At 43.9% G+C, this 17,488-nt stretch overlaps 1 protein-coding gene across 2 annotated transcripts in view; it reads right to left on the bottom strand.

Moving 5' to 3' along the window:
* Positions 1-17,488, bottom strand: part of CABLES1 (Cdk5 and Abl enzyme substrate 1) — a 442,043-nt gene that overhangs the window by 112,232 nt on the left and 312,323 nt on the right. Inside the window, exon 6 of one of the 2 annotated variants that reach the window (XM_069220017.1) lies at positions 15,321-15,477. The exons of the other annotated variant lie outside the window; for it this stretch is intronic. Within the exon in view, the coding sequence (XP_069076118.1) occupies positions 15,321-15,477 (157 nt within the window). The remainder of the gene's footprint in view (positions 1-15,320; positions 15,478-17,488) is intronic. 2 annotated transcript variants of the gene reach the window in all.

Genomic DNA, 17,488 nt, shown 5'->3' with positions numbered 1-17,488 from the left:
ACAGAAAACAGCGAGCCTCGCACGTTTTCTGTACTTGGGTCGATGCGCTCGAGGAGGGCCAGCCACCGGAAAAGGCATGACGTATGCATGCCTTCAACTAATGAAATCAAGCAGATTTTATTAGGCAAGCCCACCAACCAATGAAAAACACTGACGTGACGTCGACAGGGCTCCGAGCCCTTTTCTAAACACTAAAGCGTCTCGCTGCGATACGCATGCGCGAGTGCATGCAACGCAGGCTCGACCCTAAAAAACGTCACCTTCTGGACCAGGACCTACCCTTCTTCTAAATTTAGTTTTTGCGCTATCGCTGTTCAAAACCCCTACAGAAAACTGAATGGGGGAAACGTGTCTTGGGACCACCCACCCGTTCCCCCAACCCCCACACCCCGGGACAAATCACCGCGTAACTTTCCAGGCAGCAGCTGAAGGGACTGGCAAATTTTATTTTTTTGAAAGTTTAGTGAAGATTCATCAAGTGGTGTTCTAGGTGGAATAATGCATTTTAATCCTTCTGTGAAGGCTTTAATAACAGGAACTCTAAACAGCAAAGTGTGTTGAATAGTTTGTAAGTATGCAGATATTGCAGTAGGGTGAATTTTGATGGATGAGAAAGCTAAACTTGTTTTTTGCAAATGGAGCGGGTAAAATACAATATCCTGTATTGATGCACTAAGTGGATCAATGTTTTTAGATTGACCATAGTAGACAAATCTTTTCCATTTGTTAGCATAACATTGTCTAGTCGTAGGTTTATGTGCTTGCTTGAGTACTTCCATACATTCTGATGGAAGGTGTAGGTATCCAAATTCTATGACTTCAGGAGCCAAATCGCTAAATTGAGAGCACTGGGGTTTGGGTGCCTGATTTGACCTTTGTTTTGTGTTAACAGATCTTGTCTGTTTGGGAGTTTGGAACGGGGTACTACAGACAGGTCTAGTAGTGTTGTGTACCAATGCTGACATGCCCATTTGGGGCTATAAGTATCATGGTGAGAGATGCCAGGCATAGATTGCTGACTAGAAATGGAAGGAGTGGGAGAGGGGAAAAAGCATAAGCAAATATCCCTGACCAATTGATCAATAGAGCATTGCCCTTGGATGGGGATGTGGGTGTCTGGATGCAAAGGTTTGGCATTTTGCATTTTTTGTGAATAAGTCTATCTCTGGTGTTCCCCACTTTAGAAAGTACTTTTGAAGTACTTGGAAGTGAATCTCCCATTTGTCTGTCTGTTGGTGATTTCTGCTTAAGAGATCCGCCAGCTGATTGTGTATTCCTGGAATGTATTCTGCTAACAGATTAATATGATTGTGAATTGCCCATTTCCATATTTTCTGGGATAGTAGAGACAGTTGAGATGAATGTGTCCAGCCTTGATTTCTCAGGTAATACATGGTTGTCATGTTGTCTGTTTTTATCAGAACAATCATGTTTGAGAAGGGATTGAAATGCTTTTAGGGCAAGAAACAGCCAATAATTCTAAATGGTTTATGTGAAATTTCTTCTGATTGGAGTCTTGCATTTGGTACCATCGCTATGCAAGATGCCATCATTCCTAGAATTGTCTTGATAAATCTTACAGTGTATTGTTGATTTGGCTGTATGTGTGGTATGAGATTTTGGAAAGCTTATGTTTTTTGTGTATTTGGATATGCTAGGGCTTTCTGAATATCGAGAATTGCACCTAGGTAAGGTTGTACTTGTGCTGGTTGAAGGTGAGATTTCTGGTAATTTAGATTGAACCCTAGTGTATGTAGGGTTTCTATTACATACTGAGTGTGTTGTTGACATTGTGTAAAATTGCTTGATTTTATTAGCAAATCGTCTAGATATGGAAAGACGTGAATGTGTTGCCTTCTTAAGTAGGCTGCTACTACTGCTAGGCATTTTGTGAACACTCTTGGAGCAGTTGTTATGCCGAATGGTAATGTTTTCCTGCTATGATAAACCTGAGGTATTTTCTCTGAGTTGGAAGGATGGGTATATGGAAGTATATGGAAGTACGCATCTTTGAGGTCTAAAGCAGTCATGTAATCTTGTTGTTGTAGTAGTGGAATGACATCCTGCAGAGTTACCATGTGAAAATTTTCTGACAGGATGTATAGATTGAGAGGCCTGAGATCTAGGATAGGCCTTAGAGTGCCATTTTTGGGGGGGAATGAGGAAGTACAGTGAGTATACTCCTGTTCCTTGCTGAGAGTGTGGGACCAATTCTATTGCTTGTTTTAGAAGTAGAGATTGTACTTCCTGTCACAACAGAACGTTGTGTTTTGGGGACAATTTAAGGTAACGTGGTGGAATGTTTGGAGGGGTGGAGATTAATTCTAGGCAATAGCCATTGCGGATAATTGATAACACCCAATTGTCTGTGGTGATATTTTGCCAATGAGAGTGGAATTGTTGTAGTCTTCCCCCCACAGGAGATGTGTGGGGTTGAGGTGTGGGAAAGAAGTCACTGTTTGGATGGTGTAGTGGCTTGTTATGAGGCTTGGAACGTGCCTCTGCTTCTAAAATATTGTCCTCTATAGGATCCTCTAAACCCCCCTCTGATATTTTTGCTGCTGCTTTGTTTGGGAGGCGGAAGCTTCAGAGAAATGTGGTTTAAATCCCCCCTAAACTGTGGCCTGCGAAAGGAGCCTCTATATGGTGTGGTGTATAATGTTCCTATAGCTTTGGCAGTATCCGAGTCTTTCCTCAGCTTCTCTATGGTCGTATCGACTTCAGACCCAAATAAGTGTTTCTTATCAAAAGGCATGTTAAGTACTGCCTGTTGGAATTCTGGTTTACAACCAATGGAGCGTAACGATGCATGCCTTCTTATTGTAATGGCAGTATTTACACTTCTTGCTGCTGTATCAGCAGCATCTAAGGCAGACCTTATCTTGTTGTTACTTATGGCCTGGCCCTCTTTTACTACCTGTTGTGCTCTCTTTTAATGCTCTTTTGGGAGGTGCTGTTTGAATTATTGCGTCTCATCCCAGTGGGCTCAATCATATCTGGCAAGAAGTGCTTGCGAATTTGCAATTCACCATTGGTTGGCGGCTTGTGTGGCCACTCTTTTGCCAGCAGCGTCAAACTTTCCGCTCTCTTTATCAGGTGGAGGAGCATCCCCTGAAGATTGGCTATTAGCCCTTTTCCTAGCCGCACTCTCCAACAGTGAATCTCGAGGAACTAGGTGTGTGATGTAGTCTGGGTCTGTAGGAGCAGGTTTGTATTTTTTGTCAATTCGTGGAGTGACCAACTCACTTAAAATTTGGTCTGCATGTTTGACCATTCCAGGCAACATAGGAAGGCACTGATATCTAGAGTGAGTGAAAGACAGAGTGTTGAACAACAAATCTTCCTCTAGGGGCTCAGCATGCATAAGCACCCCATGATAAGCAGCTGCCCTGGAAACAACCTGGTTGTATGCAGTAGTGTCCTCTGGTGGAGAAGGCTTTGAGGGGTACAAGTCAGGATCATTATCTGGAATAGGATCTGGGTCGTACAGATCCCAGGGATCCACTGTATCTCCATGAGAGTACTGTGAGTGCGTTGGAGAAGGCAACAGTGGTAGGCTATTGTGTGGAGGTGAAAAAGAAAGCTGTGGAAAATGAGGAGGAGAAGTAGGGACAGGTACTGGCTTCTCTTTTTGTTTTTGGATTTTTGCTGGTGCTTGAACAGAGTATAATTCCTCTTGAAAAGCCAGCTTTCTTTTAGTTTTTAAAGGAGGTGCAGTAATAATTCTGCCAGTCTCATTGTGTTTATGGATTCTGGACTGTCTCTCATCCATAACCTCCAGTATAGGCTGAATCTCAGTGTCCTCATCAGAAGGTCTGAAAGGTTCTTGCATGGGCTTCGAGGCTTGCTTGAGTCGGCTCGAAAATCCTTGTTCCTCTGTATAAGAGGCTTTCTTCTATTCTGAAGTTTGGATCTTTTTCGGTCCTGAAAATGAAGTCAGCTGTTTCGGCTCCGGAGCAGGGCGTCGAAGCTTTGACTTCGAGGAGTGAGGACGCTTACTGGAGTCCGGGGCAGAACTTTTAACCGACTTACTCGAATCCAAAGTGGATGGAAGAGTGGCCTTTTTCGGCACCGAACCCGAAGTTCGGTCGACAACAGTCTTTTCTTTGGGCCGAACCATGGCCTTACGGCAGTAGTGTACCCAAGGCCTTCGGTACTTTTTTGTATGTGGGTGTAGGGGCAGATGTACACACATGCTGGTCAGCAGTGATAGGCGTATCTTCTTCAGATTCTTGCTCAGAGTCGGTATCTCGGATAGAGACTGCTGTCTGCACCTATTCTTCTTCCATGACGCCAAGATGCTCTGTACTCTTCAACGCCATCTCTAACCTTTGAGGTCTTCGATCTCTCAAGGTCTTCTTGGATCGAAACAATCGAGAGGCCTCACAATCCTCTTCTCAGTGTTCCGGAGAAAGACACAAGTTACAAACCAGGTGTTGGTCTGTATAAGGAAACTTTGCGTGGCACGAAGGGCAGAATCGAAATGGAGTCCGATCCAGCAGGCTTCAATGCGGTAGGCCCGAAAACGCCTGAGTCGGGCGCACTCGCCCAAAAGAGCGAAATCTATATTCCGACGATACTATTGGTTTGAGGCTAGATGGAACACGATCGAAACAATACCGACGATGAAATTAGTTTTTTAAAGGTTTCCGATTCGAAATCTCAGAGCGAGAGAATGCACACTGTAACCGAGAGGAGGAGTCACTTGATCCTGTGACTCCGAAAATACTTCTTCGAAGAAAAACAACTTGTAACACTCCGAGCCCAACACTAGATGTCGGAAGAGATAGCATAGTATGTGTATCTGCAGCTACACATGTCATATATATATGGAAAATGTCACTTACCCAGTGTACATCTGTTCGTGGCATGAGACGCTGCAGGTTCACATGCTTTGCACATCCCGCCATCTAGTGTTGGGCTCGGAGTGTTACAAGTTGTTTTTCTTCGAAGAAGTCTTTCGAGTCACGAGATCGAGGGACTCCTCCCCTTTCGGCTCCATTGCGCATGGGCGTCGACTCCATCTTAGATTGATTTCCCCGCAGAGGGTGAGGTAGGAGCTGTGTATTATAGTAATAGTGCCCATGCAATGGAGTAAACATGTATGTACATAATGTAGTTTAAAGTGATATATTTACAAATTTACAAATGTTGAAGATCAACTTCCAAACGGCTACAGGCTCCCGGGGAGGCGGGTGGGCGCATGTGAATCTGCAGCGTCTCATGCCACGAACAGATGTACACTGGGTAAGTGACATTTTCCGTTCGATGGCATGTGTAGCTGCAGATACACATGCTTTGCATAGACTAGTAAGCAGTTATCTCCCCAAAAGTGGTGGTTCAGCCTGTAGGAGTTGGAGTTGTTTGAAACAAAGTTCGTAGTACTGCTTGTCCTACTGTGGCTTGTTGTGCTGTTAACACATCCACGCAGTAGTGTTTGGTAAACGTATGAGGCGTAGACCATGCGGCTGCCTTACATATTTCAGTCATTGGAATGTTTCCTAGAAAGGCCATGGTAGCACCTTTCTTTCTAGTTGAGTGTGCTCTAGGTGTAATAGGCAGTTCTCTTTTTGCTTTGAGATAACAGGTTTGAATGCATTTAACTATCCATCTAGCAATGCCTTGTTTTGAAATTGGATTACCTGTATGAGGTTTTTGGAAAGCAACAAATAATTGTTTTGTTTTCCGAATTTGTTTTGTTCTGTCAATGTAGTACATTAACGCTCTTTTGATGTCTAATGTATGCAGTGCTCTCTCAGCTACAGAATCTGGTTGTGGGAAGAACACTGGTAGTTCTACTGTTTGATTCAAGTGGAACAGTGATATGACTTTTGGTAAAAATTTAGGATTTGTCCGTAGAACTACTTTATGCTTGTGTATTTGAATAAATGGTTCTTGTATGGTAAATGCTTGGATTTCACTGACTCTTCTTAGAGATGTGATGGCAATTAGAAATGCAACTTTCCATGTTAAATATTGCATTTCACATGAGTGCATGGGTTCAAATGGTGGCCCCATGAGTCGTGTAAAGACAATGTTGAGGTTCCACAAAGGAACTGGTGGTGTTCTTGGTGGTATAATTCTTTTTAGGCCTTCCATAAATGCTTTTATGACTGGTATCCTAAATAGTGAAGTTGAGTGGGTAATTTGCAGGTAAGCTGAAATTGCGGTAAGATGTATCTTAATGGATGAAAAGCTAGTTTTGACTTTTGCAAATGTAGCAAATAGCTTACGATGTTTTTAGCAGATGCGTGTAAGGGTTGAATTTGATTATTATGGCAATAATAAACAAACCTTTTCCACTTATTTGCATAGCAATGTCTAGTGGTTGGTTTTCTAGCTTGTTTTATGACTTCCATACATTCCTGTGTAAGGTCTAAATGTCCGAACTCTAAGACTTCAGGAGCCAAATTGCTAGATTCAGCGATGCTGGATTGGGGTGTCTGATCTGTTAATTGTGTTGAGTTAACAGATCTGGTCTGTTTGGTAGTTTGATATGAGGCACTACTGAGAGGTCTAGTAGTGTTGTATACCACGGTTGTCTTGCCCAAGTTGGTGCTATGAGTATGAGTTTGTTTTGAGTCAACTTGTTTACTAGATATGGAAGGAGTGGGAGAGGGGGAAAAGCGTATGCAAATATCCCTGACCAACTCATCCATAACGCCTTGCCCAGAGATTGATCTTGTGGGTACCTGGATGCGAAGTTTTGGCATTTTGCGTTTTCTTTTGTTGCAAACAGGTCTATTTGTGGTGTTCCCCAATTTTGGAAGTAAGTGTGTAGTACTTGGGGATGAATTTCCAATTCGTGGATCTGTTGGTGATCCCGAGAGAGATTGTCTGCTAATTGAGTCTGTATCCCTGGAATGAACTGTGCTATTAGGCGAATGTGGTTGTGTATCGCCCAATGCCATATTTTTTGTGTAAGGAGACACAATTGTGTTGAGTGTGTTCCTCCCTGTTTGTTTAGGTAATACATTGTTGTCATGTTGTCTGTTTTGACAAGAATGTGTTTGTGGCTTATTATTGGTTGAAATGCTTTTAACGCTAGAAATACTGCTAATAGTTCTAAGTGATTTATGTGAAACTGTTTTTGCTGAGAGTCCCATTGTCCCTGAATGCTGTGTTGATTGAGGTGTGCTCCCCACGCTATCATGGAGGCATCTGTAGTTATTACGTATTGAGGCAGTGGGTCTTGAAAAGGCCGCCCTTGGTTTACATTTATATTGTTCAACCATTGAAGCGAGGTGTATGTTTGGCGGTCTATCAACACTAGATCTAGAAATTGACCCTGTGCTTGTGACCATTGTGATGCTAGGCACTGTTGTAAGGGTCGCATGTGCAATCTTGCGTTTGGGACAATGGCTATGCATGAGGACATCATGCCTAGGAGTTTCATTACTATTTTGACTTGTATTCTTTGGTTTGGATACATGACCTGTATTACATTGTGAAATGCTTGTACTCTTTGTGGACTTGGAGTGGCAATCGCTTTTGCTGTGTCGATTGTTGCCCCAAAGTATTGCTGTGTTTGACACGGCTGAAGGTGTGACTTTGTGTAATTGATTGAGAAACCTAGTTTGTGTAGTGTTTCTATGACGTACTTTGTATGTTGTAAACACTGTTCTAGTGTGTTGCTTTTGATTAACCAATCGTCTAGGTACGGGAACACATGTATTTGCTGTCTTCTGATATGCGCAGCTACTACTGCCAGGCATTTTGTAAAAACTCTTGGTGCAGTTGTTATTCCGAATGGCAACACCTTGAATTGGTAATGTACCCCTTGGAATACAAATCTTAGGTATTTTCTGTGTGAAGGATGTATTGGTATATGGAAATATGCATCCTTTAAGTCTAGTGTTGTCATGTAGTCTTGTTGTTTGAGCAGTGGGATTACGTCTTGTAATGTCACCATATGAAAGTGGTCTGATTTGATGTAGGTATTTAATGTTCTGAGATCTAATATAGGTCTCAGTGTTTTGTCCTTTTTGGGTATGAGAAAGTACAGAGAGTAAACTCCTGTTCCTTTCTGTTGAATTGGTACTAATTCTATTGCTCCTTTTTGTAGCAATGCCTGGACCTCTAGTCCTAGAAGATCCATATGTTGTTTTGACATATTGTGTCTTTTCGGTGGAACGTTTGGAGGGAATTTGAGAAATTCTATGCAATAACCATGCTGGATAATTGCCAGTACCCAGGTGTCTGTTGTTATCTCTTCCCAATGTTTGCGAAAATTGCTTAGTCTCCCCCCCACAGGTGTTATGTGTTGGGGATTTGTGACTTGGAAGTCACTGCTTATTTTGAGGAGCTTTGGGGCTTTGGAACTTCCTTCTATTCTTTTGGAATTGTCCCCCTCTATATTGTCCCCGAAAACTTCCCCGCTGATATTGACTTTGATAAGTGGGCCTTGTTTGTGAGGTTGTGGGTTCTGTAGCTTGTCCTCGAAACCCCCCTCTAAACTGTGTTTTGCGAAATGTGCCTCTGATCTGTGGGGAGTAGAGTGCACCCATGGCTTTGGCCGTATCCGTGTCTTTTTTAAGTTTTTCTATAGCAGTGTCCACCTCCGGCCCAAACAACTGCTGCCCATTAAAAGGCATATTCAGCACAGCTTGTTGTATTTCCGGCTTGAATCCTGACGTACGCAACCATGCGTGTCTCCTTATTGTTACTGCAGTATTTACTGTCCTTGCAGCTGTATCTGCTGCATCCATTGATGACCGTATCTGATTATTTGAGATACTTTGTCCTTCCTCCACCACTTGTTGTGCCCTTTTTTGGAACTCTTTGTGTAAGTGTTCTATGAAATGCTGCATTTCGTCCCAATGAGCCCTATCATATCTTGCCAGAAGTGCTTGTGAGTTGGCAATGCGCCATTGGTTTGCTGCTTGTGCTGCAACCCTTTTACCTGCAGCGTCAAATTTGCGACTCTCCTTGTCTGGAGGTGGTGCGTCTCCAGAGGTGGGAGAGTTTGCTCTCTTGCGAGCTGCCCCTACTACCACAGAGTCTGGTGTTAGTTGCTGCGTGATATACACAGGATCTGTAGGCGGTGGCTTGTACTTTTTCTCCACCCTTGGAGTTATGGCCCTGCTCTTCACAGGCTCCTGAAACACCTGTTTGGAGTGTTTAAGCATTCCCGGTAGCATAGGTAAGCTCTGGTATTGGCTATGAGTGGAGGATAGTGTATTAAACAAAAAGTCATCCTCAATTGGTTCTGCATGCAAGGTGACATTATGAAAAGCTGCTGCCCTTGAGACCACCTGCGTGTAGGATGTACTGTCCTCAGGTGGGGACGGTCTCACTGGGTAACAGTCTGGGCTGTTATCCGATACTGGCGCATCATAAAGGTCCCATGCGTCGGGATCGTCTTGACTTATTGCTGTATGCGTTGGGGATTGCATCAGTGGTGGAGTGTCTACCAGTGATGTGTGCATTGATGGTGGTGGAGATGGTGGCGGAGTTGTCTGTCTTGCCACCTTTGCCTGTGGCTGCTTGTCCTTTTCGTGAAAAGCAAGTCTTCTTTTCATCCTAATTGGGGGAAGTGTGCTTATCTTCCCTGTGTCCTTTTGAATGTGGAGCCTCCTTTGAGTGTAGTCCGGCTCCATTGATTCTAGTTCTTGTCCGAACTTATGTCCTTGCATTTGGGAGGACAATCCCTGTTCCTCTGTGTAGGACCCAGATTTCGCTTCCGATGCTGGATGTTTCGGAATGGAAACCTTTTCGGTAGCCTTTTTCGGCTCCTACGACACTTTTTTTTATTTTCGGCGTCATGATTTCTCGGTGCCGACCCATTTCGGTGCCGCTGTCTCGGTGCCGAACTTGCTCTGAGCCGCTGTCTCGGGATCGAGATTGCTGTGTGCCGGTATCTTGACCGCAGTCGGATGACTTCGACACAAGCGTGCCCTTTTTCGGTGCCGATGGTCGGTCACCTATTTTACGGGTTAAGCCATGGCCTGTTGGCGGTGGCGTCCCGTGGGCTTTTGTGGTCTTCTCGTGAGTTTTATGTTTTGACGTCTTACTCACGGTTTTAGGCCTTTTCTTTTTCGGGCTCGAGCTCGTCCGAGTCCGACTCCTGGATGGAGAAGCTTTCCTCTTCTTCCTCCAAATGCCTTTGTTCTGTCGGCGCCAACGCCATTTGCAGTCTTCTTGATCTTCGGTCTCTCAATGTCTTCCTCGACCGAAACACTCGACAGGCTTCACACGTCTCTTCTTTGTGTTCTGGAGACAAACACAAGTTACAGACCAGGTGCTGATCTGTATACGGATACTTGTTGTGACATTTTGGGCAGAATCGGAATGGGGTCCGTTCCATCAGTCTTGAAGAGACACGTGGCCGGGCCGACCAGGCCCCGACGGGGGATCGAAAAAACCCCAAAGGGCCACCGGAGTTCTTCAAAAATCAGTGTCGCTCTGTAGTAACTAACCCGATACCGAACGCAAACAATACCGTCGATTTTTCCGAGATTCTAACTAACTTTCCGAACCGAAACACGGAGCGAAAAGGAACACGTCCGAACCCGATGGCGGAAAAAAAACAATCTAAGATGGAGTCGACGCCCATGCGCAATGGAGCCGAAAGGGGAGGAGTCCCTCGATCTCGTGACTCGAAAGACTTCTTCGAAGAAAAACAACTTGTAACACTCCGAGACCAACACTGGATGGCGGGATGTGCAAAGAATGTGTATCTGCAGCTACACATGCCATCGAACATATATATATATAATAAATCTTCTGTCGGTCACCAGTAGGTAGTTATAGTTAGGATCATGTTTCCATAGAAAAAGCGTTTTTGACTTGCCTATATCTTTGGCACCATTTGACGAATCTTCACAAAATTTGTCAAAAATGTATTCCAGTGAATCCTGTTGTACATGGGAAGTTTTGGGGTGACCCTTCAAGCAGGGGCTGAGAAAAAGAGGGAATCGAAGGTGCAAAAAAAATGTGTTTCCCATTATAATTCTCATAGGGGTTTTAGACATGACTACAGCCCGAACCGCTGGACCAAATTACACCAAATTTGGAAGAAAGGTAGCTCTTGGTCCAGAAGGAGTGATTTGTGTTATTTGGTGTAAATCCGTTCAGTAGTTTGCCTCCCCAGGGCAAAGTTTGAATTGAATGCAAGTGGGTGGTGGTAGGGGAGTGAGTTGGGGGTGCGCATGAACCCCCCCCACCTTCTCAGCACTGGGGACAACCAGACCACCACCTCCACGGGGCTACAATAAATGAATGAAGGGGGTCTGTTGATATGCTCACCCCCAGGACATAGCTGTTTGCATTTGCTAACATCTCCCACCAAGCAAAAACAAACATAACTCCACTTTCTGCAAGCGGAAGCCGCAACACAGTTGCTGCTTGCAGAAAGCTGAGTTTTCATCCGTTTCCCTGCTCGCAAATGTGTGGGCATGAAAACGGATGAAAACATTTCTCCTGCAAGTAGGGAGCAGCTCCCTGCTGCGGAAGAATGCCAGCTCCCACAGAACATGGGGAGACAGGTAGGACCGTGGAGGCCTTCAGGCTCCCCCTGCAGTCGTGTCACACTCTCCCTCTGTCTTTCATCCCATAATGGGATAGAAGACACAGAGAGAGAGAGATTGTTACTGCAATGGTCTCTCCATACAATGACTTCAAAGAGTCAGACGATCAAGATGTTTGGTACAAATGTTATAGTAACATTTGGGTGCAGAGCAGAACAGAGTCACTTCTGGCTTAATGGTCAAGGTCTCATGCTGTCACTCAGTAGGCTGACGGTTCAAATCCTACTATTGCTTGGCAGTGTGTGTGTTTGTTTATTAGTGTTTTGACTGTTAAACCTTCCTACTGATGGAACATTCACGCTTCTTCCCAATCACATGCGTGGGTTGACTGTCATAGTTATGTCTGAAAGCATCACTGTAAGGAGTCACCAGTGGCCTAAAGGTTAGGTCACAGACCTTCACACTCAAAGTTGAGGGTTCTACTCCAGGTGTGTCCACAGTCATTTTGCTTCTTTAAGTTCTTTTAAACTTCAAAAGTTTAAGATTCATACTGGAAGGTGATATCACTCGTTTTAAATGACAAATACATTTTCCTTTTTAATTTGTCCTAAAATACATCATTCTAAGTACAACATTCATCAAAACCTAAAAACTGCTCTCCCTCTCAAGTTCTCTCTGTCAATCTCTTTCTCTTAATTTCTCTCCCTCCCTCTCTCTCAATCTCTCACTTTCTGTGTGTCTATCCTTCTCTCTTCCATCCCTTTATGGATGAAAGAGAGAGGGATAGATTGTTATTGCAATGATCTCTCCATACACAGACTTGAAAGTGTCACACTAGCAAGATGTTTGATTTTAATGTTATAGTTATGATTTAATAGACAGCTGCACCAAGTCACTTCTGGCCTACTGGTAAAGCTCTTGGACTGTCACTCAGTAGGATGAAGGTTCAAATCCTGGTATTGCATGCAGCTGTTTATTTTTGATTGTTTTGACTGTTAAAAATTTATAGTAATGGAACACTGAAGTCTTTTTCACATCAAAATCTGTGGGTTGAAATTGATAGGTAAGTCTGGACAAAGCACAGTAATCAGTCGCTTCTAGCCTAGTGGTTAAGGTCTCAGACCCTCCACACTGGAGGTTGAGAATTCCAGTCTAGGTGAGTCTATGGTCATTTCCCTGCCCTAGTTTCTTTTCAACTTGAAATTTGTGAGGTACATACAGAAACGATGATGTCACTCTTTTTAATTGACAAATACATTTTTCTTTTCAATGTGTCCAGAAATATTTCACTCTAAGTATATCATTCATCAAAGCCTAAACAACTCTCTCTCTTCCCCACTTCTTTATTTCTCTCTCTCTCAATTTCTCTCTTTCAATCTTTCTCCCACTCATATACCCACTCAGACTCTTACGGACCCACTCACATACCCACTCAAACACTCATGCACATGCTCACAGACCCAATCAGACCACCACACATCCACTCACTCACAGAACCACTCCGCTCCTCACACACCCAGTCTCACAGCCAGACAGACACTCTCACACCTACAGACAACTCTCACACCTATTCTCACACCCAGAGACAGACCCTTCAGCCATGTACAGTGCGGAGTTGGGTGGCTAATAGGGGGTTGGCTGCTGGCTGTGCGCGGCAATGGGTTAGAGGGAGTTGGCCGCAGGCCGTGTCCAGTTGGGTGGATATAGGAGGTTGGCTGCAGAGCATGCCCGCAAGCCTGGCCCTGTGACCAACCCCCGCAGCACACGGCCAGAGGCTGTGAGCGGTGTTGGTTTGATTAATGTATAGTAATTGAAATTACTTTATGTTAAAAAAAATTAAAAAAACAGACAAAATAAACCAAAGGTTACATGGAAGTTATGGTTAGGAAATAGAATTTAAAAAAACATAGAAATTCACCCAAAAAAAAAGTTACGGGGACGTTATAGTTAGGTTCTGAATTTACTTGCACAAAACCTTAGAAATTAGAGTTAGTTGTTTCACGTAACTATAACTTGCACCCTAAGGTAACTTGTCATGCCCTCGCCATGCACTGCTAATTACTCCAGATATTACAGCAATCATGACAACTTTTATAACGTCATAAAAAATATCACTGAAGCTTTAGGAGTCAAAATAATGAAGAAAATACTGTGCAAGTTTTCCATGGGAAAATTGAACTGCAATACGGCAAAACAGCTGAACAAAAATTACACCAAATTTGCCAGAATGGGAGATCCTGGTCTAGAAATGCATGCTTTTTATGACTTGGTGCAAATCCGTCCAGTAGTTTTGAAAAATAGGGTTCATTAACGTTCAAAAACTTTGTATAACTGGAGCATTGGGCTAAAATTCAAAAGTTTCTCCCTGCCTGCACTGTATAGAGTAGACAAACAAAGAACTGCTCTTGCAAGGTGGGTGCAACAGAAAAGCGGCTGCCGCCAGGTGATAGCAATGCCGGCTCCTGCCCCACCTATGATGGGTGTTGGCAGGGAAGCCAGCTGGGCTGCGAGAGCTTTGGGGCTCCCCCTGCATCCTCCAACGTTGGCAATGCTGTGGGGTGCCCCGAGTGAGCACTAGGACACCGCAGTTTTTTTTTGGAAGAAAAAGAAAATAAAGGTGTCTGGTTTCTATGTAGCCCCATAGGATGGGGCCTCTTGCAAGAAGCCAGAGGGGCACTGGGGCTCTCCTCGGTGCCAAATGTAGATAAATGCTGTGGGGTGCCTTGGGTGGGTAACGGGCCACTGAAGCTTATATAAAAAATAAAAATAAAAAATATTGATGGCTCCTGTGCAGCCCTAAAGATCTCCTTCAAGGAGCCAGCAGGGCCACGAGGCTTCCCCTGCAGCCTTCAACAAAAAATAAAGATGCAGGTGCCCCTGGTGGGACCCCCTCCCCCCAAAAACAAAGAATATTAAATGAGGGGCAGGATCCGTGCTGTAAAGGCATGCACGGTAAAAGTACATAAATGTACCCACTTAGTAAAGAGATGTACGGTAAAGGCAAATAAATGTACCTACTTAGTAAAGAGATGTATGGCAAAGGCACATGAATGTATCTACTTAGTAAAGACATAGGAAAGGCAGTTATGCAAAGGCTAGAGCCCCCCTTGTGAAGAGATATCTTAGCAAAAAGTCTGGTAAAACGCCTTAAATTGTTGGAACGGAGTTTGGAAGGGCAGGAAAAGATCCAATGATCATGTTAGAGATCACAAAATATCTCCTTGCAGAGTGCTTTAATTTCTCCCCTATGTCTTTTAGAAGGCAGTCATCCATAACAAAGACCTGCTACTATCTGCGGCTCCCATTTTAATGCATTCAGGTTAGGGGTTTGGAAAAGTGGGTGGATCTCCGCATTGACGCTTATGATTATCCATAGGAGACTTCAGTTTCTCTATCATTTCCACCAAAAGAACGGGGCATAAAAAAGAACGCAGCATAAACATTTTAGGCACTGATAATATGGTTCTCCAATGATTTGGTTCGGACAGGTAAAGGGAACTAAAAACAAAAAGTCCCCCAGTAGACCCAAACAGATTAGAACACAAGGACTGTATCCCACAGATTTGAAATTATATGAGTAGTAGAGTAAACCATACTAAAGGCAGATATGTTAATCTTCACATGATGCCTTGTGTCCTGACATAACCCTCTGTGTAAGTATTTTACGGGTTGGGCAAAGAGGACCAAATTTACACCGCAGAACCAAGTACATCTGTAAGGTTGACTAGTTTCATCGTATATGAGTGAAAAAAGTTAAGTCATGAGAAGATTCTGTATCACCAGAGAAATGCAACGTAATATCTCACCAATTGTCAAGTAGTTCATGATTGTTTGACAAGTGCTGATTTTTACCTGTATCAATGCTTCCTTGCGTGCTATTCGCCCTGGCAAGACAGAGGCTGCGATGGCTGGCATTGCGAAATTGAGAGAAAGACGTGGTAGAGTCTATCGTATTCCTCCGAGCCCCCAGTGCGTTTGTTTGATATAAAAACTGAGTGTAAGAGACAGTCTGGATGGAAGAAACAAGACGACGTGCAGTTACCGAAAACCAACTCTCATACTTACGAAAATTTTAGGAGCTACACGATCATTTAAGGCATGCAAACTACTTATTTTTCAAGTGATTTTTTCCCACACACTACTATGGGAAAAAGAAACTGAATCCCCCTGCATTCTTTAGAAGTGTAAACAACGCAATAAAAATCGACATATCATTATTAATCTAGGCACAATCTAATCAAAAAGTAAATATAAACACCACAAAGAGAATACAAGATTACTGAAATGAACATAGGTAAAATCATTATAAATAACGATGCAGTATGATGACCTCAGGAAAAAAAAATTATTACAATTAGCGAGAAGTGCCTGTTCATCACAAAGTGCTTCCATTTTGAACATCATTAGTTTATTTTCCTTCATCGCAACCATGCATTTGTAAAGGTGAGAAATCGCATCAGACTGCTGAAGAAAATGCTCAAGCAAACATATGCAAAGGAGTGTGGCTCGCCTATGTAGTAAATGACTGGAGGGGAGTCAGGCCTCTTTCGGCCTTAGTCAGTAACGACATTGGCTTGGCTTTGACACAGTCTTCCCAGAGTCCTTCTCAGACCTGGGAACATGCAGTACACAATCTCCTCCCCTCTCCCCAAAGCAATTTGTCTCTGATGGTCAAGGTGGTGGCCACAGATATCCCTTCCAGAGATAAACTACTCCTTCTTCCCTCTGCCTGCCAAGATCTGCAAGCCTAGAACAATCATGCCTCCTGTCGTAGGTTACTATTTTCACCTAAACTAGTCCGAACTATGCCAGGAGGGTCTGCAGTGCTTCATGGATCAGGCACACACTGATCATGCCAGGGTGAAACACAGAGTGGAGAACCCGCCAGGATCCAAAAGCAGCAGTGATTTTCACCGGCACTGCCTGGCCCCCCTAGAAAGGAAAGCTTCTGGGTCCTTCCACCTAGTACTTGTTCAATGTTTGTCTCTGCAACCAAGGTAGAGCTTTGCACCTGTGCAGCTGAGAAGACAATGGAGATCCAGGACAGGGAACCCTTGATGGTGGTCTCTCCCGCCCTGAATCTGATCATTAACTACGTATGGACAAGGACACATCTCAGCTGCTGTGAAGGAACAGTGTGGATTAACTCAATGTTTGCTCTGGAAACATAAGTCTGTTTCCAGCAAGCTGGGCAGGAAATAATAGTTACATCAGGAAGTTCAACATCCTCACGCCTACACCAAGGTCGAATCTTCTTTGTTCCTAAAAGTTGCAGTGCCACAGAGGGATCCTGCAGCATTTAATATATTTAACACCTGAGGTCCTGAGATTTCCTCAACCTCCCCCCTTGACATGGGATCCATTGGGTTAGCTAGAGGTCGTGAGCTTAATTCCAGAATATTGGAATGTAAAATCTAACCCAAGAATGTGGAACAATTGTTATCTGAACCCCAAAGCAAGGACGTCAGTGCCAATTTAGTCTCCAGCTTTGTCTTGGCACACCATATGCCTCAGATCTGTGGGTGACTCCACCACCGGAAAATCCTAACCACAGTCAGTGGGCTTCTAGATACATACCCATGTGCTCACCATCACCTGGGAAGGTGTATTCAGTGTGAACAGGAATTCTGACCAGACACTGCATTCAATTTGAGGTCTAGCAATCACTGTCCTTTTGGACATCAGCACACTGTGGCTTCTCATGGAGCACCAGAAACCAGACATTGACCACTGCTCTGGAAATCATGAAAACACCCAAAGGGTGTTTGCCAGTTGTTGGGTGGTCACTTCGCACTTTCAGGTTTGAGTCTGTGGGTAGTCTAGAAGGCTAGCTGATGTTCCATATCGGGTGCATCGAAACTTTGTAAACATTCCAGCCCTGGTTACTGAAGCCAACTCTAAGTAAAGCAGATGTAGCACCACCACTTTGAAGTGTAGCACTGACAACTTCAGTCTTTGGAGATTTACACAGATCAACACTCATGCACTATAGTGCTGCAGTTTGCAACTCTCCAATGAAG

Source organism: Pleurodeles waltl, chromosome 2_2 (genome assembly GCF_031143425.1).
Source record: "Pleurodeles waltl isolate 20211129_DDA chromosome 2_2, aPleWal1.hap1.20221129, whole genome shotgun sequence".
NCBI lineage: Eukaryota > Metazoa > Chordata > Amphibia > Caudata > Salamandridae > Pleurodeles > Pleurodeles waltl.
This window is presented reverse-complemented; position numbering and strand designations above follow the sequence as displayed.